Consider the following 25,444-nt stretch of genomic DNA (forward strand, 5'->3'; position numbering starts at 1 on the left):
TAAATGTGGTGCTGTAAATTGATTCATCCCTGTAGTTTCAATGAAAGTCAAGGGGAGCATCTCAGATTGTAATTGCATGAGAGGAGAAAAGGGAAAGGTAGGAATGCAGTCTAGAAATAGAAGAGATTGGCTAGAATATTGAATGCTGAATTGATGTGCTCTTTTGTGTTGAGGTGTTGTTCTGGTTTACTGGAGTATAGGGTAATGTCTAAAACTTTGTTGCAAATCGCACTGCATTGAAAAACCGTGTTAAAACCGCAATTAATGGGGAAACACTATAAACAGACTATGATAGTGATTAAGTAATGTCTCATTTTAAATACACCAAGTTCTTATGTACAAAGCAGATTTTTAAAACTGTTTTTTAAAAGATCTAAAATTGTAACTGTTTTCATGAAGCACTGTATTCCTCCAATTCAAGCCTTTTGGGCACGCTCACACACACAACCACTGGTAGTCATACCTCTTGCTGCAGAATCCCTGTGATTTGGAATTCCATCCCTAAAGCCCTCTGCCTCAAAGCAGGAAAGAGAGTCTTTCCTTAAACCCTATCTCTGACCAAAGGTTTGGCCACCTGTGCTAATACCTTTCTATGTGACTTGGTTTTTGTTTTTCATTCATAATGTGCTTGTGAAGCACTTGGGATAATTTACCATAGAATCTTTACAGTGCAGAAAGAGGCCATTCAGCCCTTTGAGTCTGCACTGAGCCTCTGAAGAGCATCCCGCCTAGACCACTCCATCCCTTCGCTGTAACCCCACATGGGGAGTTTATCATGGCTAATCCGGTAACCTACACCTCCCTCGACACTATGGGCAATTTGGCATGGCCAATCCTCCTAACCTGCACATCTTTGGACTGTGGGAGGACCTGAAGGAAACCCACTCAGACATAGGGAGAACGTATAAACTCACCACAGGCACCTGATGCTGGAATCAAACCCGGGTCCCTGGCACTGTGAGGCAACAGTGCTAACAACTGTAAGGGTACTACATAAATGCCAGTTATTATATTGTATAAAAGTGCCCCTTTTTGCTAGCTCTTGGGGTATGTTGAGAAATAAAATAATTGACGCACTCAACTCAATACTTAGAAGGAATGGTTGCACAACACACTGGCCGTAATTTGACATTAATTAACAAGGTTATCAGTAGGGAACCTTAGAAAAAACAAAATAGAAGTTTGTTTTTAACACTGGTCTACGTTTCCAAAGGTGACCTCTGAAGCACAGTCCAGTGGCAATGTAGAGGACATTCTCCTTCTAAGATGCGAATTCAGTTTCGGTGCTGTAAATGTTATTGTTTATTTCTTTTCTTCCATTCATTCATTAACTTGCCATATGCAAAGTAGAAATATTTCTGTTACTGTTTGTACAATGCAATCCTAAGTATTTTACTAATGTATTAACCTTCGGAACTGTGCTTTAATCCCATCAGGATGACAAGGATTTGGTTCATGAATTTGTCGTTGCTGAGGGTTTGACATGTTTGATAAAAGTAGGAGCAGAAGCAGACCAGAACTACCAGAATTACATCTTGAGAGGTAAGCAGTGCATGCTCTCCTGTCTCGGTGCTTTCCAAAAGGAACACATGGTTTGTTTCTTTTCACTGTGTGTACCAGAGCTTCTACAGACCTCACTGTCTGGTGGCTTCAATTGACATAGTCTGAGCAAGTTTTGGAATGAGGCCTGCGTGGTTAGGGTTGGTCTGTTAAGTATGGTAGTCACTCTCTGTAGCCAGCCTAGTAAATAGAAGCTTTGCAAATTTTTCACTGGCTACCACCAGATAGGCTGTGTAAGAAGAATATACAAGACTCACTTTGAGCTGCAAAAGCTTTGCTACAGAAAGATTTCGATCCTTCACATCCTATTGCAACAGGAAAAGAGTCTATCTTGGACACTGGAATGATATTATTTCACAAAATTATTTCAATTTTGACCTTTTGGAGTTGTCGTGAATTTTCATCCATCCGAATTGTGTACTGCTGTTAACCGATACAAAGCATTGCAAGAACGTCCTGTATTGAACATCTATCTTGTATTGAATCTCTTGTGATGACATTATAAAACTCTTTGAAGTTCAACAACACAGGATATTGTGTACTGCAGGGATGAACCTGGAGGGTTTCGGTGCTTTGTGATTTTTTTCTGAAGGAGAATCTTCACCTTCAACATTGCAGATGCATTCAGCTGATTTCATATGTTAAACATCTTAGCATCAATTTTAAGTATAGCATCACACACAGTCTCATTTTCAAATCCCTCCATGGATTCTCTCCACTTGATCTCTACAACCGCCTCCGACCCTACAAAAAGTGTTTGAAATTTCTGCATTCCTACAGTGTTGGTCTTGTTGGGATCTCAGGCTGTGATTGGTGCAGCATTGCCATCTTTGCCATTAGATGCTTCGGCTCTACTCTTCAGTAAAACTCTTTGATGCTCCACTTTACTTAGGATGTGCCTTAAAAGTTACCTTTCCGACGCTGTTTATGATCACTCATTCCGCAGTCTCCTCCTGGGGCTCAATAACAAAAATTGGTACCACTGTTAGTCATAAAGTCATACAGCACGGAAACAGACCCTTTGGTCCAACCTGTCCATGCAGACCAAATTTCCCAAACTTAAACTAGCCCCACTTGCCTGTGTTTGACCCATATCCCTCAACCTTTCTTATTCATGTACATGTTCAAATGTCTTTCAAATGTTTTAACTGTATCTGCATCTACCACTCTGTCTCTCTGGCAGTTGTTCCACGTACAAACTACCCTCTGTGAAGAAGTTGCCCATCAGGTCTCCTTTATCTTAATAAGCACCTTTTGAACAGTTTCTTCATTGCAGGTTCTGTACAAATGGAAGTCATTGTTGATTTTACACACAGCTCTCGTCTGTATTGCAACTGCTGCCCCCTTCTCTAACTTTCTTTTTCTCTCTCTATCTCTTACTGTTATGAATTAAATCTGAAGCTATTGTGGAGGGTGAAGCAGGGTCAAGCAGTGGAACTAATGAGCTTTTACAGGCCTTAAATGAGTGATGGGTTGCAACAGTATGGTGTGTGGGCTACATTTGAGGGGAAAAAGCCGACCAAAAGATCTGTGGTGTGTGCTGCCAGTTGCGTGATTTATCCTTGCTCCAGAAGTTTTTTATTTATATTTGGTCTGCGATGCCTCTGGTTATTGTTTGTTTTATCGGCTCAGTGGCTGGAAAAGCATTGTGCTCGTTCTGAAGTGTGTCTTTACTCCTGGAAGCTTACATTAGTCTAAGTTACTAGATGCCTGTGAGAGAGTTGCAAAGAGGAACATGAAGAGATTATGATGCTATCCTGAACTACGTGAACCATTCTGAACAACAACAGAGGTACACAACTGGATGGTTTTTGGAGATCAGTTACTGGAAATTTGTAACAAACTTATGGATTGCAGTTCTGTGGGAAAGTTGTTTTGATGGAAATTATTTCCCTTCTTTTTAATCCACAGATTCGATTACACATATTTAAGTGCTGACCATGAAGAGAATTACACTTAGAATCTTGCAATATTCTGTCATTTTAGTTTCTAAACAAGGGTGGGTGACTGGTTTACCTTCCCTTCCCCTCCCCTCCCCTAGCTTTTCCTCCCTACATTGTAATGAGTAATTAAACTGTGATATGAAATCTATAAAGCCATCCTCTCCAGCTTGAGGAAAGACGGCCAGTTGGCATTTCAAAGTGCCAGCTGTGTCCTTGAAGTTAATATCTTAGTTTTTAAAAACTTTATCCTTTCCTTGTTACAGCCCTTTCCGGATCTCTCCTATTCCCTGGTTGAATTTGATACCCAAGCCTGTGGTGGAGGTGGGGGCATTTAATTGGAGAGGTGGGGACCCTAATGCTTTCCTACCACTTCTCTGAAGTCAATGGCTGGAAGGACTCTGGACCAACTGGGAACCCAGTTCAGAATTTCTCCGTGCTCAATCTCTCATTGACCCAGCAGAGGACACGACTTGTCAATGCAGGAAGCCTGGAAAGTAAATCCTGTTGGGGTTTCCCTTGCTGAAAGGTATTTTGTCTCCAATTGGAGAAGCCAGTAGTAGAAAGGGGAAGGTCTGCTGAAAACCACTTTCTATAGGCAAGCCCTGCCTTTGCTCCTAACACTTCATCTCCTCCTCCTCCTCCTCCCACCACACTCCAAAAACCCATAATGCCATTCATGCCATCACTGCCCTCTAACTGACTGACTATCGATCTCAATAGGTCAGCCCCTCACTCTGGCATCTTTGATCCTGGGAGGGACCTCCCACTACCCAGTTAAATGCCTAATAAGCTCTTATTTTGATGGGCCTTGTTGATGAGAAGTGACATGGGGCTCTCAACTGGCTCTCCAGCAAGCAGGCAAAACCCCCATTGCCTCCAGTAAATATGGCCTTTTCAGTGTTCACTTGGTGCCCAGTACCCCTTTCGTAAGGGGCAAATAGAAGACCATGAGTTGATTCTCTGCCCTAACCAAATTCTGGTGATCTCTTGACTCATATCCAATGACTTAAGTCCCTTGGTACTATGCATAAAAACTATTCTTCATATCTGTGGAAAATGCTCCATGATCTGATCTACCTAATGTATGAAAGGAGATATATTCTAGTTTTTGATATTGTTGATGGAAACATGGTTTAATATTCCAAATCTACAATTAACAACTAGATCAATAGAAAAAGTCTTAAAATGTCACTGGAATGGTATTTTATCCAAGCTGTCATTTTATCTGATGGTTTGTATGCACATCACCCACTCATCAATAAACTGCTCTACTGTCCCAGCAACACTGGATGTGTAGTAGCATCCTAATCATACCTGGAGTGGCGTGTAGAGCAGAATTGCCTATATTCTTTTAAGTATGGGGCAACTAATATACCACCCTCTGTTGGTTGACTGGCAATCAGTTCCCAAAGAGTTGACAGGTGAGTGAGGGCAAGCATCTCTCCTGATCACTGTTCTGGCAATAGCCAGCCATTTGAAGGATGTGGTCAAGCAAAGGCTGGAATCAAAGGTTTGGAGACAAAGAGGACCGCTTTCAGAGTTTGCTCTTGTTTGCTACCTGTGCCTCCAATTATCCACGGATTGGGACAACTGCAGCTCCCACCCCTACACTCGGTCAGGTTACCATAGCTTCCCAGGATGAAAGCACTTCAGCTTGTTCACCAGGTCGATCGGGGAGGTGGTGAGTTGAGACCTATAAATGGCCATTAATTGTTTACTTAAGGGCCTTAATTGCTGCCACGCCAAAATGTTGCATCTGGATGTTCTCACGAGGCATGTAATTACCAAGATGCTGAATATCTCGCTGGGGCCAACTCAGATCATTATTTCCCCTTCTCATCACCACCAGGGACAGACAAATTGCATCCTAGGTATATCACGGTCAGACTATCTGTATGGTTGACTGGTCCCCAAATGACCCCGCCTCCCCTCTCCTCTCCCGTCCGCCCCCCCCGATTTTATAGATATTTTCAAAGCAATCTGTTCGGAGAAGTTATAACACATCCCCACTGCCACCCTCATGGGGCAGGTCTCCTGGGCCACAGGTAGGGACACTACCATTGGCCACATTACCTCCTTATTTATATTCAGATTTCTTTTGTATGCTCAATAGAAACACCCGTTCTGTCAACAAAAATAAAATCAATGTCAACTGTTCTTCAATGGATAACACTTCTTTGCCTTTGTTTCAGAAGATTAACGTTCCAGTCCTTTTTGGGAATTTGATTGCAATAATCTACACTAACATTCAGAGTGTAATCTCATGAGTGGTGCTTTTTTTTTTGGAAGAGCCATCTTTTGGATGTGATGGAAGATCCCATGACATTAATTAGGGAGGTGGGACAGGAGTAAGCTCTCTAGTGTCCTGGTGTTGGGAGATTAATATTGGCCAGAGTATCTGGCCACTATGTTTCGGGGAGCGTACATACTGGCGACTGCATTCTCTACGTTACTACAGAGATCAAATTAAAATAGTTGCTTTAAGCACAATTTTTGTTGTTCTTCCAGTTAAGTAAACTTGACTGCAACCATTCTAGTGGGTATGTTGAGTTTAATCAGAATGTACGGTTATAGCACTATGATTATAAAGCAAAAGACATGTGGCTGTGACAGCAGTGAGTACCAGTTCAAGCTGGTAAAGCTCTCATCTGTCTCCTTCACGCTGCCTTCTTTATATCTTCCTTACACTATCCACATGTGTTGGATTAGTCAATTAGTGGTTCTCCTTTCCACCACATGTTGCTACTGAAATCTTTTGGGAGATGGAGGGAGAAATGTTCTCATACTCTTTCAGGAGTGAGGTCTGTTCGTGACAAAACTTTGCTGTGCTGTGAAGGTCCCCTTTAAATATGCCCTATGATATGTCAAGACCTTTGTCCAAACCATAGAGCAAAACTCCACCTTCAAGCCTCTTCCACAGGCCTTTTGACCCTTGTGTGTAATTTCAATTATACTCCTGCAGCATCTTCCATTATCTCTTCCATACTATTCCCAATGAGTAATATCAAAACTTACTCACTCAAAGCATCCCATCACCAGCCTCCAAACTTTCAAGGACTTCGTTTTTTTGCATTTGCTGTAATTTATGCTATGAGCTCTTCGTGAAGCCAGCCAACCCAGAATAACCATTCTAATTTCTTGATAGTTGTATTGAACGATGGAAAAATTCATTGCTGTTCACTGTGATAACTCCTTTAACTCATTGCGGTGACATAAGAGTTGAAAATTCCTAGTAAACCACAACTCTTAACATGAATCTAATTGTTAAGCTTTGTATATAATATATGTGGCATGTTCTCCATGTTGAGAAGAACAAACTTCATTCAACCTTTCACTTTTGATCTTATATTAAATATTCCTGATCTAGATTAGTGGCTTGTTGGTTCAGTTGGCACCTCTAGTAACATGTCATTGTGATCAACGCCAAGATCCAACAACTGAGCAATTGCTAAGGATGCTGAAGCCATTTTTCCCAGGAATCCTGGCTAACGATGATGGCTATTTCATAGAATCATTCGAATCAAATAGTACAGAAGAGGCTCTTTGGTCCATCAAGTTTGTACTGCCAAAAAATATACTAATACTTACACTCTCCGCTTTCCTGCCCCAGATTCCTAGCCTTGATTGTCATGCCATTTCAAGTGCTCAATCAAGTACTTTTTAAAGGTTAAGGTTTCCTGCCTCAACCTCCCTCCCAGGCAGTGTGTTCCAGGTCCCTACCACACTCTGGGTGAAAAGTCTTTTTCTCAAATCCCCTCCAAATCTCCCTCCTTTGACTTCAGAAGTGTGCCCCCTTGTTATTGATCCTTCGGGGAATAATTGCTTTCTTTTCACCCTGTTCATGCCCCTCATAATCTGAAACACAGTGTCAGGTCTCCCCTCGACCTCCTCAGCTTCATAGAAAACAACCTCAGCCTTTCCAGCCCCTCTCCATAGCTGAAATGCCCCAATCCCAGGCAACCACCTGGTGAGTCTCCAATGCACCCCCTGCAGTGCAATCACATCGTTCCTATACTGTGGTGACTAGAACTACACACGCTATTCCAGCTGTGGCCTAACCAAACTTCTGTAAAGGTCCAGCATGGCCTCCCTGCTTTTTATAATCTATGCTATGACTGATAAAGGCAAGTGTCCTGTATCTTGCCTTAACTCCCTATTCATATGTCTTACCACCCCCAGGGATCTGTGGACAGCACCCCAAGATCCCTCTGTTCCTTTGAGCTTTCTGGTGTCTTTCCATTCATTGAGTACACTTTTACCTGTTACTTTCTCCAAAATGCTTCACCTCACATTTATCAAGGTTAAACTCCATTGCCACCATTAATCTGTTGACAACTTATTTTTTCCAATTTCCTTGCATCCTATCAACGTATTTCTGGGAAACGGTATTACTTTCAGTGATGGCCCTTAAACTAAAAGATGCTGTGTTGAATTGAGTGCCCATAATTCATTGCAGCTGCTAAGGCTTCTTGCAAGACCCATTGTTACTTGTACTTGAATTACATAATGACGTCTTAAGGGAACTACGTGGTGTTTTCAACTGAGGCGTTCCATGAGATTCAAAGCAAATGGTTTGGCGCAGATACCCATTACCCTCCAGTTTGGGTGTCTGCCCATGTTAGCAAACCCCTTTTGTAACTAACTTGTAGCAGAACTCCACATTTAGTGAACGTGATCACATTTAGAAGATTGATCCTTATTTTCCTTAGATTCTCAAATTATCTAATTTATCTTGTCTTGGGCATACTGGATGACATCATGTGTTGATTGAAATGTCTCCCACAATTCTTTAAATTGATCAAAGCCTCTCCTTGTTTTGGTCAAACTTTCTGTCAGTAGGTCCTTTGTAGCCTCCTATCTTTCAGCCCAATCTGTGTCCACTTCTTTTATATGCTGTACCATTTCAGTCCATATAACATTGGTCAAAATTCAGGAATCACCAATCATCACCATCGTTTCCAACATTTCTTTTTACCAGGTCCTTAATTATTTATTGCACTGTTTTGTCATAAGCATCTTTTGGGTGTTCAATTCTCTCAATCATTTTACTCCCCTTCCCAATATCGTATCGTGTCCTGTCCTAATGTTATTTCAGAATTTCATAGAATTTCTTAGAGTTAGTACAAGAAAATCTGGCATGTCCACATATCCTTGGGAATATGGCCCAGCAATATGTTAACATTACACTTCAAAAACTATTTCATAGGCTGAAAAGTGCTTTGGGGCATCTAGTTATGAAGGGCACTTTAGAAATGAAACAAAAACAGAAATTGCTGTAAAATCTCAGTAGGTCTGGCAGCAACTGTGGAAAGAAATCCATTAACGTTTCCGATTGAGTGACCCTTCCAGTTCTGACGAAGGGTCACTTGACCCGAAATGTTAACTCTTTCTTATCTCCCAAGGTGCTGCCAGACCTGCTGAGCTTTTCCAGCAATTTCTGTTTTTGTTTCTGATTTACAACATCCTTGGTTTTTTTTTTTTGGTTTTTACTTTTATAAATGAATGTCTCCTTAAAATATGTGGCAAAAATAAGAAAGTCAGCGCACAGGACATCAACATATTATATAGGAATGTTATTTTGTGAGTGTGATACCTCGGATTACTAGTTTTACTGATAATCTGATGATAGACGGTACGTTGAATACTAAAAATGTCGTGATCCCACAGAACAGTGGGCCAGCCTACTGTTAGTACTGACTATAGTTATTGCGACATTGATTGTAAGAAAGGTTTAAGTCATTTTCAGGCCTCTTCTTTATTTAAAAGTCCAGAATCTCTTAACTTGTAAAATACTGCAAGTTTTATTTTAACCATTTACAAATTGGCAAGTTGGCAAAATAGCAGCCGTGTTAGTCTGTCTGCATAACAACTGGAATGTTGGGTGCAAATGTAGCTCCAATGTATGCTGTTTTTCTTGTGATTTCGGTCAGTGTTTCTAGTGTGTAGGAAGATACAGATAATTAAGTGCCAAACTATCAATGTTTCTTAGAATTTGCAGTTTAAAAAATGTTCATTCTGTAAAGTTGCAAATAAATATTGGAAGGTTGTAACCATAACAGCCAAAATGTGGATTGTCCTGATGATAGAGTAGACCAGGCCTGTGTTTGCTAAATTTAGAAGATTTAAAAGGTAATCTAATAAAAGACATACAAATCCTTTTAAGACTTGATGAGGTAGATGCTGAGAAGACAATTCTCCTGGCTGGGCTATCTAAAATTTAAGGATCACAGCTTTAGAATAAGAATTATAGAATCCCTGCAGCGTGGATTCAGGCCGTTTGGCCCAGGGAGTCCGGACTAACGCTCCGAAGAGCATCCCAGTCAGACCCACCTCCTCTGCCCCAATCCCTGTAACCCTGCATTTCCCATGGCAATCCAGCAAACTTGCACATCTTTGGACTGTGGGAAGGAACCAGCACACCTGGTGGAAACTCACGGAAACACAGGGAGAATGTGCAGGCTCCATAACCAGTAGCCCAAGGGTGGAATTGAACCCCAGTCCACGTTACTGTGAAGCTGCAGTGCTAACCATCGAGTTGTCATGTCATTTACAACTTAGAATTGGAGTTACTTCTTTTTCACTGAAAAATTGTGATTCTTTGGGATTCTCCATCATAGGATGCTGCTTCATTGAATATATTCTGAACTGTGATTGGTTAGATTTTTGGTTCCTCAAGAAATCAAGAAATGGGAACATTACAGGAAAGTACAGTTGAGTACTTTTAGTCTGCTCTCACTACTTAAGGTACTGAAAGGTCTACTTTTCCATTATTTACAATTAACCAAGGTCAGAAGTCACATTACACCAGGTTATAGTCCGACAGGTTTATTTGAAGCCACAAGCTTTCAGAGCGCTGCCCCTTCATCAGATGAAGTCTGATAAATTTTCTTGGACTATAACCTTTTTTGTGTGACTTCGGACCTTGTCCACCCCAGTCCAACACCAGCCCCTCCACTTATAATTAACCAAAACAGAGGTGGGTGAAGGATGAGTGGAGATTTCCTGCAGTGTGAAGACATCTTTTTGCTGTCTGCAACTAACATGAAGATGGTTTACCTGAAGAGAATTGGTGTCAAGTGGTGACTGATACAAACAATATATTGTTTAGTTACAGGGATGTTGATTTCTATCATGGAATCACTAACCTACGTATTCAATATATCCAGTCTTTCTATATTCTGACCACTGCACCTATGTAGGAATGTCAAACTGTGATCAGCTATAAGCCTTAGGCAGATGAGTTGAGCCAGGATTGTGTTGGAAGTTGATCAGTGCAATCACGGTAGGTATTTGTGACCACTCGTATTTCACATTTGGGTTGTGCAACATTCATGTCCATTAAATTATATCATTGAAGTCATCTTGAACTGTTTTCCAAAGAAGGTATTTGTTGCATTTCTTTTCCCACATGCACTCTAAATACAGATGTATTTTAATGATAACTTCAGTTTGGAATCATTAGTATTTACAGTGAGAACAATTGTTTTTAAAATGTTTCTTTTATCTTCTCACAGAATCTGGTAATTTCTCTTTTCAATTAGTAGGCAGTTTGCAAGGAATTACATTTGGAAGCTGCTTACATGGCTTTATAAATAAATGGCTTAAATACCTCAGAATGGCTTTAATACCCCACAGATTTGGCAAGTTTGTGTTGTACAATATGTATTAGATGCGTTCTAATCTAAAAAGGCTGCCAAATGCCTCAGTTTGTGTTTATATGATTAAAATGGATTTGAAATCCAATTGTATTAAACAAACCTGTAACAATTCTTTCTTTGCCACTTTAGCAATGGATTTTTTAATATGCAGTAGAGCACTTAATCTGCTAACTTCTGGTTAATATATAAACATTTTTGCTGCAATCCATCAATGCCTCTTAGTTGATCTATGAAGGTGCATGAGTTGATGGTTCATTACATTGCAAACATGGCGTGTAGTCATGTGAATGCACCTCCTAACCCCACAAGCTCCCATCATTATCACTTCTCACTAATAGCCCACTCAGAGATAGGAAGAACTGCAGATGCTTGAATCAGAGATAAGTGTGGAGCTGGAGGAACATAGCAGGCCAGGCAGCATTGGAGAAGCAGGAAAGTTGACGTTTTGGGTCAGGACCTTTCTTCAGAAATGGGGGAGGGGGAAGGGGGCTCGGAAATAAAAAGAAAGAGGAAGGGTAGGGCTGAGGAAGGTAGGTGGGATGGTGATAGGTGCGTGCAGGTAGGATGTGGTGGGGATTGGTCACTGAGGTTGGAGGAGCGAATAGGTGAGAGAGAAGATGGGCCGGTTGGGTCAGGTCAAGGAGGTGGGAATGAGACGGAGGGTTGGACACGGAATGAGGCCCACTCCCTGGGTGACCTGTCCATCCTCGGCCTCCTCCAGTGTCACAATGACGCCACCCGCAAACTGGAGGAGCAGCACCTCGTATTCGACCTCAGGAGCCTACAGCCCGATGGCCTAAATGTGGATTTTACTAGTTTCAAAATCTCCCAACCCCTGGCCACATCCCATGATCAACCCTTCCTCTCAAGCCTGCCTCCTTGACCTGACACAACCTGTTCATCTTCTCTCCCACCTATCCACCCCCCCACCCCACCTCACTGACCAATCCCCACCACTGCCTGCCTGCACTCACCTATCACCATCCCACCTACCTTCCCCAGCCCGACTCCTCTTCTCTCTATTTATTTCCAAGCTCCCTTCCCCCTCCCCCATTTCTGAAGAAGGGTCCTGACCCGAAACATCAGCTTTCCTGCTCCTCTGATGCTGCCTGACCTGCTGTGTTCCTCCAGCTCCACACTGTTATCATGGATAACCCAATCAGTCTAACATCAGTAAAATTCTTGGAATCCATAGCATGAGATCAAAATCATCCAGCTGAGGTTTGGTAAATGAGTCATATCTAAATATTTAATCATCGAAGAGTGACTACTTGGATAAATAAAGGAGTAGATGACATTTATAGATGACATTTATTGAGTTTGATCTGGTGACTGTCAAAAAAAACAGTTCAAATGGAGTAACATGAGCAAAGAGACGACTAGAATTAGAATTAAAATAACCTTTATTATTATGTGTACTCAAGTATGGAAGTACTGAAGTACAGTGAAAAGTTTATTATGTTGCCCTATATGGCATCATCTTAGGTACAAAGTACCTATGTACAGATCTTAGATGGAAAATCAGAGGAAAAAATTTACATTACTTACACAGTAGTTTGTAGTATAAGTTAGAAAAATGACAATAAAGTTAAAAAGCTAGACACTGCAGTCTTTCAGTAGATCAGTGCAGGGGGCGTGCACACATGGTCTGGCCAGGCCTGCAAGCTGCTGACTTGCCTGCACCACTCCCTGTATTGCTCAGGCCTCCAGCCCGCTGGCTGTCCCCGCTCTGCGTAAGCATTTTTAAAATTTATTAAGAAGGCCAAAGTATTTAGTTTCTCAAAAGGAGGGAAGTGCTGTAAAAAGATGTGTTTGCAGTCTGGGAATGGTGGAAGAGCTACAGCTGGCATGAACCGGGAAAGGGGAGAAATACAAGTTTGTGTGGGTGTCACCTTTGGGTAAGCATATGTTTGCTTTTCAGTCAAAGGATAATTCGAGCCCGCTCCATAGACTTGAGCGCAAAATGTAGGTTGGCATTTCAGCTCGGTACTGATAGGAGTGCTGCACTGCTAGACGTGCTGTTTTCTGATGAGGCATTTAAACTGAGAGCCAGTTGTTCCTTTTCAGGAGAATGTAAAAGCTTCATAACACTGTTTAAAAGAAGAGAATAAGTGTTCTTCCCAGTCTCCTGTTCAAAAGTTCATCTTTCAAATGACATGACTGGGATTGATTACTTGATCATTATAAAAGCAAAATGGTGTGGATGCTGGAAATCTGAAAATAAAACTGTAAAATGCTGGAGAAACTCAGTAGGTTTTGCAGCACCTGTGGAGAGAGAAACAGTAAATGTTGTTGAGACCAAATGCAGACTGAGTGACTATTGTGCAGAACACATCTGCTCTGTCCATAAGAATGACCCCAACTGTCCACTTGCTTGCCATTTCAATAAACCGCCTTGCTGTCGTACTAACATTTTCCATCTTTTGGACAGCTATGATCATAGAGATTCATACAGCATAGAAACAGGCCCTTTGGCCCACCGTGTCTATGCTGACCATTAAACTACACGAAACCCATTCACATGCACTTCATCCATAGCCTACAGTGTTCCAGCAAAGCTCAACACAAGCTTCTGTCCGGAGAGTTAGCATTGAGTGCAGATGCTTTTAAAATATACCATTAGAGATACTTAAATGGGTAAACTTAGCACAGCAGGAAGCATATGTCAGTCAAACACCGCTTATGGACTACTTCTAACTCGGGTCACAATTTAAACAGATTAATATGGAGTCAGTTGTTTAAAGCTTCCTTGTTAATAAAGTTAACATTTATTTATTGACTGGCCACATCCCCTCTTTAGAAGCCATGTCAACATTTTTTGTTTTTTGCTAAGATTTGACCAACAGTGGCCTATTGCGACTTTTGCTGGGCTTTGCAGTGATCACAGGTCTGAGATACTGATGCAATATGCAGATGATAGTTGCTGTGCCGTTTAATGTAACATTGAAGCTGCAGTGTGAGGTCAATTGAACTATTTTTGCAACACACTCGATCACTTTCTTAAAAAAAAATATCAAACAGAAATGGTACAGAGCAGATAATCAGTGATCCACTTAAAGCTCACAAGAAAGCCTGTGTTTCATTTTGTGCTCTGACATAAATACTGTGGTTATAGTGATATTTGATCAATTTAAATACACATACATTAGGTGGTGAAAGGTCCCAGATTATCTGCTTTCCTTTTCATTAGTTACATTGATGGTACATCCCAAAATCTTTTCAGTCACTGTACTGGCGATCAAAATGTGGAAAATCCATAACTCTTCCGAGCAATCCTAGAAGTTTCCTCCAAAGGAGGTGTTCGTTCAGCCCGGAAATACGAAGAGACGATACAGGCTCGATCATATAACTCTGTCGAGTAGTGAGATCTTGGGGTTCGTGTGTGTAATTCTCTGAAGGTAACCAGGCAAATTGAAACAGTTGTTAAGAAGGCTTGTATGATCCTTGGATTTATAAATAGCGACATTGACTATAAAAGCAAGGAAGTGATGCTACACCTTTACAAATCATTGTTAGACCATATTTTGAGTATTGCGTTCATTTCTGGGTGCCTTATTTATAGAATGATGTTAAAGCTCTGGAGAGCGTGCAAAGGCGACTTGGTAAAATGATACCAGGAATGAGGGATATTAGATACAAGGAAAGATTAGACAAATTGTTCTTATTCTCCTTGGAGCAGAGTAGATTATGAGGTGACCTTATTGAGGTGTTCAAATTACAAGCAATTTTGACAGGGTATGTGAAGATGTTTTGTTGCCGCTAGTTAGTTTGTCAGTAACTAGGCGTCACCATTTCAGGATGGTCAACAAGAGAGCTTAGGAGTGAGATGAGAAATTTCTTTGTTCAGAGAGATCAGGATTTGGAATGCACTGCCTGGAAGAGTGGTGGAGATGGATTCCATAGGAGGGTTCAAAGTTAGCTGGATATATATTTGGAAGTGATGAATTTAGAGGGGCATGCAGATAGGCCTGCAGAATGGGACTAACTGGATGACTCTTTCAGGAGCTGGTACAGACATGATGGGTCAACTGGCTGCCTCCTGCACTCTGAAATTCTGATTCTAAAGAGGGGCCTCAATTTCAATCTTGAGCCTACACATTGTCCGGTCAAGATTTTGGAGGTCTAGTCAAACCGTGAAGATTATCGCTCTCTGTGAAGTTAGAAAGGGAGTAACTTCCATGCCTCCTGTTTCAAATCACTAGCTAGAGACACTTGCTGATTAATACTTGTGTGTGAACATTGAACAGAAGAACGGTCTAGTTGGATGAATTATTAAACTGGCTTAAATCCTACTGAATTGGTCACCGTAGATGCATAAAAAGATTTCAGCAACAGATGGCAAGGGGGGAAGGAATTCACTGGAAAATAGTTATTTTGTACCAATTACTCCTTTTCAGCTTTCAAACACAAGGGAAGGAATGCCATATCAAAGTTGAGTGTCTCTAATTAAAAGAAATTTGAATGCATTTCACCTCTAAAAGTCTCTGAGAAAGGAACTGATCCTGAAACACTCCAGAATAATTCAAAGGACTGGAAGATGCCTCTATTTCTACAATTGAGGACTCCTACACTATTCAGAGCTGCAGACGCCTCCCTCGTGTGTTGGGCTGTGGTAGACTTTATTTTACTGCCCGTCTTAATTGAAGACTATCTGCATTTAATAAGTTTGTGGAACAATCACTTTAGATCTTGAAATAGCTGAAAGGGTTATGCTTGGAACATGTCTCGCGAGGACCCATAAGTATTTGTCTTGCAGTATTTCTGTATAAGATGAAGTGAAATCTAGGAAATTAAAACAACGTCTTGAAGCCCGGGTTTATTTGCCTTGGAATTCTGAATGTCGCTCATCTCCAGTTGTGTGTGTCTGCTTGCTGGGGATATTTTCTCACAGGAGAAAAATTGAGCTGTGCCAGACTAGCCATAATAAATATACTGCAGCCTTTCTGAGCTCACCACTGGTGTAAGGGTGACAATTAGTTAACATTTGTGATAGAATTCTGTTTCTAAAATAGGTTATTTCTAATAGCCTTTGCACACACATAAACGCACAATACCTGGAGAGGCTGCATGAATCACATTCCATGAAAGTGACTGAGCACTAATGTTTTCCTTGGGCAATAGTTCATCAGGTTTTTATAGCTCTAATTCTAGACAGCAACTCCTTTTACTAGTTAGTTTTATAACCAGAAAATGTAAAGCTTTGAGGCAGCATTTAGCAGAAAGCAAAACCTGATCCCTTTGCACTTATTAGTCATCCTCCAACTGATTTTGAGAGAGCAGGTTTATTCAGTCGTGCCACACATCCAGAGAGCAGTGCACAGACAGAGGGCAACCCTATACCATGCTCTGATTCTGTCTTTTGACCTATTTATGCCTTTGCTTTGTCAGGCTCCCAGATTTAATGTAGAAATCTCACTATGATCAAATAGTACAACAGGCTTTTTTTGTTCTTTTTAATGGTGTCCACTTGAAATGCAAACCAATGATGCTCCTGCCAGTAGTGAATCTATTAAATGGATACTTTAGCACTTATTCCATCCCGTGCTAACAATGCTACTCCACCATCTTTTCCCCTGACCTTTCGGAAAGTCTCATCATCCTGAATATTTAGTTCCCAGCTTCAATTACCTCATCGCCATCACAGAGACATGGCTTGAAGATTATGCCCATTACCTCTAATTGTACCATTAATTCATCAATTTTGTTCTGAATGTTACATGTATTTAAGGAAAAGGCCACTAATTTTGTCTTTTGTTTTACAGTTTATTCCCATTTGACTCTATTTGCTGCTGCATCAATGGCACAGTGGTTAGCACTGCTGCCTCACAGCGCCAGGGACCTGGGTTCGATTCCACCCTCTGGTGACCGTATGCGGAGTTTACACATTCTCCCCGTGTCTGTGGGGGTTTCCTTCGGGTGCTCCGGTTTCCTCCCACAGTCCAAAGATGTGCAGGCTAGGTGGATTGGCGTGCTAAATCACTCGTTCAGGGATGTGTAGATTAGGTGGGCTATAGGGGAAATGGGATGCTCTGAGGGTTGGTGTGGACTTGTTAGGCCGAAGGGCCTGTTTCCACACTAGGGATTCTATGATCTATGATCTACTTTACAAAGTTTGTACTTTCTATCCCTTCCTGTCCCATTTTGGGTATAATTGCCTGAATGGTCCGAGTTATTTGATTCACTAAGGCACATGCATCATCTTGGCAGTGCTGCCAGAAACGCAGTCTGCCACTGCCATCCACCTGTTTCTAGCTCATACCCAAAAACACAAATATGTTTGTCTACGTATGGAATTACTAATTAGTGACTACAAAGGAGCGGAGAGGTTGTGAAGTTTCTGGGGTGCAGAAACGAGATCTACTTCAAAGATCCTCTTGAGATAATTGTTGTTTACCACAATCAGGATTTGGACTTCAGGTTTGGATGTATTGGATTGATATTTACTGGATGGCTTCATGAAAACGCAGGAAGAGGCTTGTCAAATGGGCAGGAGAAAAGGACATTGCATGTGTGAGGTGCCTCTTTTTCTGGCATCTTATGGAAGCTGGTTATTCCTTGGAAGGTTAGAAACTAGCTGGTAAGCAGGAACCCAGTGATCTGGGATCTTGCGACGAAAAAAATTGAACAATTTTTTTTTTATTAATTCATAGGATGTGGGTGTCAGCGTTTAGTGCCCACCCCTAATTGCCCAGAGGTCAGTTCAGAGTTACCCACATTGTGGATCTAGAGTTACAAGTCAACCAGATCAGCTAAGGATGGCAGTTTCCCTTTCCTAAAGGCCATTAGTGAGCCAGATGTGTTTTTTTGTTACACCAATGGACAATGATTAGGCTAGGTTAGCATTTCATTCCAGCACTTATTTTGCATTTAATTGTCATCATCTGCAAAGGTGAATTTCAAACCCAAATCATCACCCCCCAACAAAGACCATAAGCCTGGGTCACTGGATTACTAGTCCAGTGATATTGTCACTATACCACCACATTCCTTTTAATGTATTCAAGTTCATTTCAGAACGAATTGAGAACAAAAGTGGGAGATAATAAATTTATTTCAAGCGTTGGTTAGATGACATTGAGTCCTCCATATACTGTAGCATTTGAGAAAAGATTTACAATAATATAATGAGAATTAATGTAATTGACATGAAAGCTTGAAAAGACTCTTGGTGCTTGCCTTGCCGAGTGGAGGTTAATCAAGAATAGCCAGTGTGGCTTTATCATGGGGAGATCGTACCTGGCAGGTTTGATGTGGTTTATTGAGGAGTTTGCCATTCCTCAGCAATCAGCTACTTATTGCTGACTGAATCTCTATGCATGCACACCACCTCAAATCCAACTAGATACTCCATCTCGCCTTCCATCCCATTACTTAAACAGTGCTTAGAATAAGTGTTAGGTAACTTCTTTTTAAAAATGCAACAATCCTTTCCACACCCTTGGGCTTTATTAGTTGAGGCATCGAATATAAGATCAAAAATGTTATGGTGGAGCTGTATCTGCTATTAAAGTAACGGCTGGAGTACAGTGTGCAGTTCTGGCCACAGGCTATGGGAAGGATATAACTGCAGCAGAGAGTCACCAGGACGTTGCCAGGACAATAGCAATTTGTCTGTGAAGAGTCATACAGCCTGGAAACGGACCCTTCCGTCCAACTAGTCCATGCCGACCATGTTCCCAAACTAAACTAGAGAGATTAGATAGGCTTTCCTTGGAACAGAGAAGACTGTGTGGGGATCTGATTGAAAATATGGAATGCTGGAAGCTGCTAACATTGATGTTTTTAAGGGGAGTCTCGACGCATGCAGAAGTAAATTAGTACAGGAAATCAGAACAGAATAGGAAGGGAGAATTAAAATTGTAAGAGGGTTTGTGTAGGGTGTAAATATCACTTGACCACTTGGGTCAAATAATTGGTTTCTGTCTGGTTATATTCTAGGTCATGACTGTTTCATCAGTCTGGTTAGGTTCTGTGGAGGTTTGCTGCTGTGCTCCTTACTGATTCCTGACATCTGCAAACTTTCAGATCCTGTGTCTATCCAAGTCCAGCTTATTAATGTAATCATAATCTGCAGTGCCTCTAATGCTGCCCTCTGGGGAGCACCAGTTGTGTGCACATCAATAGTAGTAAAGAATCACCTGAAGCAATTCTTTCTGTCTGAACAATGACCGTGACACTGCCTTCGTCATCTCTTTCCTCTTCAAGTAAATTATTCAAATTTATCAGGCATAAGTTGCATTTAACGAATATCTGGCTTTCATTTGTTGACACAATACGATGATGTTTTCACAGTGACATTTTTTTCCAAAACGTCTGCAACTTTGTGCACCTTTTGGCAATTGCTTTTTGTTTTCTGTAATTGAGCTGCTTGTGTTGCATCACTCAAAGAACTGAAATGGGCCTGATCCAGTCAACCAGACGACCGCCCCCTCCCTCTCCCTCCACACCAGCTGAACAAGCTGGTTCTACATTAAGATGATTGGTTATAGTTTGCATTTGTTTTACTACATGTTCTTAATTTTCATGATCCTCCTTTTAATGTTGCTGGGCAAACATTTTTTAAATCATAAAATGACACGCTCGTTACCTTCTGGAGGTTACACTGAGAGAATCAGATAAAATGTAATTTGAGGTATAGCTGATAAGCCCTCCAGGAATATGGAATAATGTAAACTAAATTACTGTGTCTTAGAGTCCATCAGATGTCTGATATAATGTGATGGTTCCTGCTGTTCCTTAGTCTTTTTGCTTTAATGTTATGATTGCACTATACTTCACAATATTGAGTTTGGTACCCCTTGATCTTGATGCTGATCTTACTGCTGGCTCACAGTGAAATTTGATTTCCCCAGTCCACAGTTGTTCCTGTGGTCACTTAGACTTTCCAGCTCATTAAAAGTCTAGACAGAGTTTGATTTAAGTAGTGGGCACGTGTTTTAACTGAAGGAGGAATGATTGAAAGGAGGGGAAATGAGAGGAAGAGCGATCTCTCTGGATAAATTCAATGAGCAAAGTAACTAAGCTATATAGTGATGCAGAGAATTAATGTTTGCTTTCCAAACTGGTGTTACCAAAATGATACAAGCTGTTTGTGGTTAATATCTTTATCTATTACTGTAAGGCTGTGATACATTGCACATCACTAATGAGACCTTCGCAAATGCAAAACTCCTTTGGACCGAGATCTTTTGCAGCAAATCACCCTCTTGCTCCTTTTGCACCATGTGGCCTGCAAATTGTCTTTGGAACAATGTAGCCCTGTGGCTCCTTTTGTTATAAATAGATGCTTTTGACAGTAATATTGGTTACAATGTATGAAGAACTCCTGTCAAACGACAAAGCAATCTGTTAGCTGATCATGCACAATCCATTGAAACACACAGAATATTTTGGAGACCCTCCCTGTCTTTGGATATTTAATGTCTCTCCATATATATCTGTGTCGAGAATCTCCATTCATTAAAGAGAGAGGGGCTCGGGTGGTAAAGTTATAAGAGGATATTATATCTTTGAGACAGAGGGCCTGCTGCCACAGTTTCTAACATATAAGCTGCTCGTGAACTCGTGCATTTTGAACTAAATATAAATTCTCCTCGGAGTTGCAAATCATTTTAACGTGAAGGAATTCATTGCACACAGTCCATTGCTTGGCAGTCTATTTGTGACTCTTGTAGGAGCGATGAAATGATTTCATTATTGTTCAAAGTTTCTGCATCCCTGACTTTATGGGGCAACCAAGTACATGTTGCTGTTCAAGTCTGCAGTCCAATTTCTGCTATAATTCAGCACATGCATTTTATCACCACCTGAAGAATGCAGACACAAAGGCATGTTTCTTCACTCTGCCTTGATTCCGGGATTGATGAAAAATGCCGCCATGTTACACTGCCAAATTGTTATGGATCCCCGAGAAACAACATCAGCTGCTGTACTACTGCAAGCATCTCAAATCACAGAGCCCAAATCATTGCTTTGCAGTGGGTAAGTCAGGCTTCTCGGGATACAACGTTTGGATCTAAGCATAAAACCAAAGGCTCCTTGAGTACAACACCAGCCTCTGGCTTGCATTTCTCCCATCCCCTTGCTCTACTCAATGATGAGTTTTGAAATTATTGAAGCGTGTGTGTGGTGTGTCTGTGATGAGGAGATATACTATTGGAGTCAAAGGACTTGCTCCCGAGTTTTCCAATTTATTGGCAAATTCTGTACTGTTGCAATCAAAACCAAAAATAATTTCTCCTCAAGGGGTTGCAAATCATTTTAATATGGAGGAATTTAGGGACCTCATTACAACTGTAAAGGATTATTTCCTTTCATTGGGAATATAACTCAAGAATATATTTATGTGAATTTATGAACTGAACTCTTCACAACATGCACCTACAGTAATCCCAACCAGCAGCACATTTTACATCAACTAGACAAAACATGTACTCAGTATTGTAACCTAATGATAGGTAAGTAGTAGGTTAATCAGTATTGATGTTAAGCTGATTTAATAACTATAATTAAATATTTCTTGGTTTCAAATAGCTTCAGCAGAGAGTTGATGGAACAGATCCTGACGTTAATCTGTTATCTCTCCTCTTTTGAAAATTGTTCTTTTCACCTTATTTTGAGGGACTAGTATCAGATGAACACTGTTGAGATCCTCACTGTTCTTTATTTATTTCTCATTTTTGGTTTGGAACTGTGAGCTGAAGTTGAATCAAATTTTGAACTCTGAACTTTGCTTTCAAAAAGAGAGAGCAAACTGCAGTCTGTATCTGGAAAGATAATTGCAAGTTAATCCTTGTTCTAAGAACACTGTAGATGTTTCAGCATTGGATTTATACTCCAAGACTAACAGCTGGTTGGATGTTGCATTTGTCAATCGATGGGAAGCCAGTGTTGGCCAACCAATCGCAGAGAATGTTGAAAAAGAGAAAGAAGCCATAGATTGAACTGGCTTTGTCTGGGCTTTTTTGGGCGGAAGGCTGTGTGCTCAGAAGCTGCTGGACTGGGAATCTGTGTTTGAGTTTTACATTCTTATTTTATATTCAGTTAAATGAAGTTTGTAGGTTGTGAGGAAAGATCTCCGTTTAAGAGAAATAAGTGAATATTCATTGGAGCCTGCTAGAAGCTGTTTGCAGGGACTGATGACTTTGCAATTCAAGCAAGATACTATCTCATTTGCCTGTAATACAGCAAATCAGTTGAGCATTCCATAAAGTCCTGGTAATCATTGTTGAATGTTTGTTGAATTGGAAAATTACAACTTTTCTTTTTAATGTATCCCTTTACTGTATCTGTCTGAGAGAATAGGGCTTATGATCGAGGAACATTGAGTTTAAAACATAGACCTTAGATAGTTAACAGTGTGGAGCTGGAGGAACACAGTAGGCCAGGCAGCATCAGAGGAGCAGGAAAGCTGATGTTTTGGGTCGGGACCTTTCTTCAGAAATTTTCAGGTTTTCTGAAGAAGGGTCCCGACCCGAAACGTCAGCTTTCCTGCTCCTCTGCCTGGCCTGCTGTGTTCGTCCAGCTCCACACTGTTATCTCAGACTCCAGCATTGGCAATTCCTACTATCTCTGACCTTTTACTGGTTACCTTGTTTAGTTTTACCCTGCTAAAGATACAGTATTAACATTTTTTTTTTGTTTGTTATAAATTTGGTGTCTGATATCTGTTTTTCTTAAATTCTGGTTAGAATCAATTAAACAATTTTGAGTGTCAGTGAATATTTTAATTTCACTGTTGCAAATCCATCGACAGTAGGGCTGATTTGCAACACAAAAGTTCTTTTATGATTTGACTGTCTCTGCTGTATCAATTGGCCTGAGCTCCAACTTGCTTTCTTTGTTTACTTCTCCAAATGCCTCTGCCCTGAAAATGCCATTGCTAAGAATTTTCAATTAAAATTTTATTTATTGCGAATGAAATATCTACATTTAAATGGAGAAAAACTGCAGAGTGCAGGAAACAAAGGGACTTGGTAGTACTTGTTCATGGGAAGTTAACACATAGATGCAGCAGTTAATTGGGAAGGCGAATGGAATGTTAGGCCTTGGAATATAAGAGCAGGGAAGCCTTACTGCAACTGTACCGCTTGGAGTATGTGTGCAGTTTTGGTCCCCTTTTTTAAAAAAAGATAGTTCATTGGAGACATTTTCAGAGAAGGCTCATGAGGATGATTCCTGGAATGGAGGGATTGTCTTTTGAGCAAAGATTAAACAGGTTGGGACTTTACTCACTGGAGTTGAGAAGAATGAGATGATCTCCTATAGGATTCTTAAGGGGCTTGACAGAGTAAAAGCCTCATGGAGAGTGTCTAGGCCCAGAGGGCATAGTCTCAGAATTAAGGTGCCAATTTAAGACTCCGATGAGGAATTTCTTCTGAAGGTTGAGTCTTTTGAACTCGTTGCCGCAGAGTAGTGGGGACAGAGTCCTTGTGTTTATTTAAGGCTGAGATAGATTCTTGACCAGTAGGGGAATTGAGAGTTATGGGGAGTCGAGTGGTTTGCTCCTGTTCCTATTTCTGATGGTCTACCTTTTAACAAATAAAAGACCCAATTGAACAAAATAAGCCTGAACTTAACATGATACAGTACCTCAGAGTACCCCATTAGGTACCTTTAAGAAGAAATCATCAAGTTTCTATAATGGCACATTAACAGTTTATTTGTTGTGTATAACCCTCTCAAACAGCAAGTGCTCAATAAGCGCACTGGTAATTATGTCTGTCACAAATAGTCAGGTTACCTCAACTTTCCTGCCTCAGACCTGTGTTCTGTTAACAGTGAATGTGACAAATCAGCTACATAGCTGATGAACCACATTCCGAGTTCCTTGAAAGTGAAGATGCAGGTAGGCAGGGTAGTGAAGAAAGGGTTTGGTATGCTTGCCTTCATTGGTCACTGCACTGAGTATAGGAGTTGGGAGGTCATGCTGTGGCCGTACAGGACATTGGTAAGGTCACATTTTTGGCGTGCTGCATTCAATTCTGGCTTCCTGCAATAGGAAGGATGTTGTGAAACTTGAAAGGGTTTGGAAGAGTTTGACAAGGATGTTGCCAGGTTTGGAAAGTTTGAGCTATACCGAGAGTCTGATTAGCCTGGGGCTATTTCCCTGGGAGTGTCAGAGGCTGAGAGATGAGCTTTATAGAGGTTTATAAAATCATAGGGATGCATGGATAGGGTCAAGAGCCAAGGTCTTTTCCCGAGGATAGGGGAGTCCAAAACCAGAAGATGGAGCTTTGAGGTGAGAAGGGAAAGATTTAACATGGACCCGAGGGGGAGCTCTTTCATGTAAAGGGTGGTGTGTGTATGGAATGAGCTGCCAGAGGAGTTGGTGGAGGCTGGTGCAATTACAACATGTAAAAGGCATCTGGATGGGCATATGAATAGGAAGCGTTTGGATGGATATGGGCCAAATGCTGGCAAATGGGACTAGATTAATTCTGGATATCTGGTTGGCATGGATGAGTTGGACCCAAGGGTCATTTCCATTCTATACAACTCTACGACCCTGGTTGCACGTCCGACTGTTGTGCCGATCTAGTTGGATCAGCATGTGTCCCAGCCCTGGCCTCTGACAAATCATCACGCTTGACACTCTGACTCTGAGACCAATGAGGAAGGTTTTCCTTAAGATATGAAACCTTGTAAGGTACTCTTAGTTATGTTGTGTCTCATTCTCACCATCCTCAGTGGGATGGATTTCAAACACATCTAGCAGCTTAAGACTGGAAATCCATGAGGAACAGTGAACCATCAGCATCAGAATTGTATTCAAAAGCAATCAACAAACTTGTGGCCTGGACTATCCCCCACTCTATTATTTTCATCAAGCCAGGGGCTCTGCTATGGCTCAATTAAGAGTGCAGGAGGGCATGCTAGGAGCAGCATCAGATGTATATAAAAATGAGGTGTGAAACTGCAAATCAGGACTATTTGCGTGCATATGCAGCAAGCGATAGACAGATCTAAGTGATCCTACGTCTGACTGATCTAAGCTCTGCAGTACTGCCATGTCTAGTTGTGAACGATGGTGGCAAATTAAACAACTCACTGGAACAGAACTAACTGCATGGAATTTAGTTTGTCCAATAGTTTACTCGTCTAAAAGTCAACCCCGTTCCTTTTGACTGAAACTTTCATCCTCAAAACTTATCTTTCGAAAGCGTATAAAAGTCATATGATTCTATAACGGCAAGTAAATGGACAGTATCCATTGTTGTGCCTTCACTGCCATAACAGAATTATTCAATGAAAATATGTTGTTTGCTACATAACACTCTCAAT

The 25,444-nt window shown here is 41.1% G+C and overlaps 1 protein-coding gene across 5 annotated transcripts in view; it reads left to right on the top strand.

Moving 5' to 3' along the window:
- Window positions 1-25,444, top strand: part of fhod3b (formin homology 2 domain containing 3b) — a 607,059-nt gene that overhangs the window by 319,091 nt on the left and 262,524 nt on the right. For all 5 annotated transcript variants that reach the window (XM_048611383.1, XM_048611368.1, XM_048611373.1 and 2 more), the window contains exon 6: window positions 1,437-1,542. In XM_048611383.1, the coding sequence (XP_048467340.1) occupies window positions 1,437-1,542 (106 nt within the window). The remainder of the gene's footprint in view (window positions 1-1,436; window positions 1,543-25,444) is intronic.

This window comes from Rhincodon typus, chromosome 2, assembly GCF_021869965.1.
Source record: "Rhincodon typus isolate 14 chromosome 2, sRhiTyp1.1, whole genome shotgun sequence".
NCBI lineage: Eukaryota > Metazoa > Chordata > Chondrichthyes > Orectolobiformes > Rhincodontidae > Rhincodon > Rhincodon typus.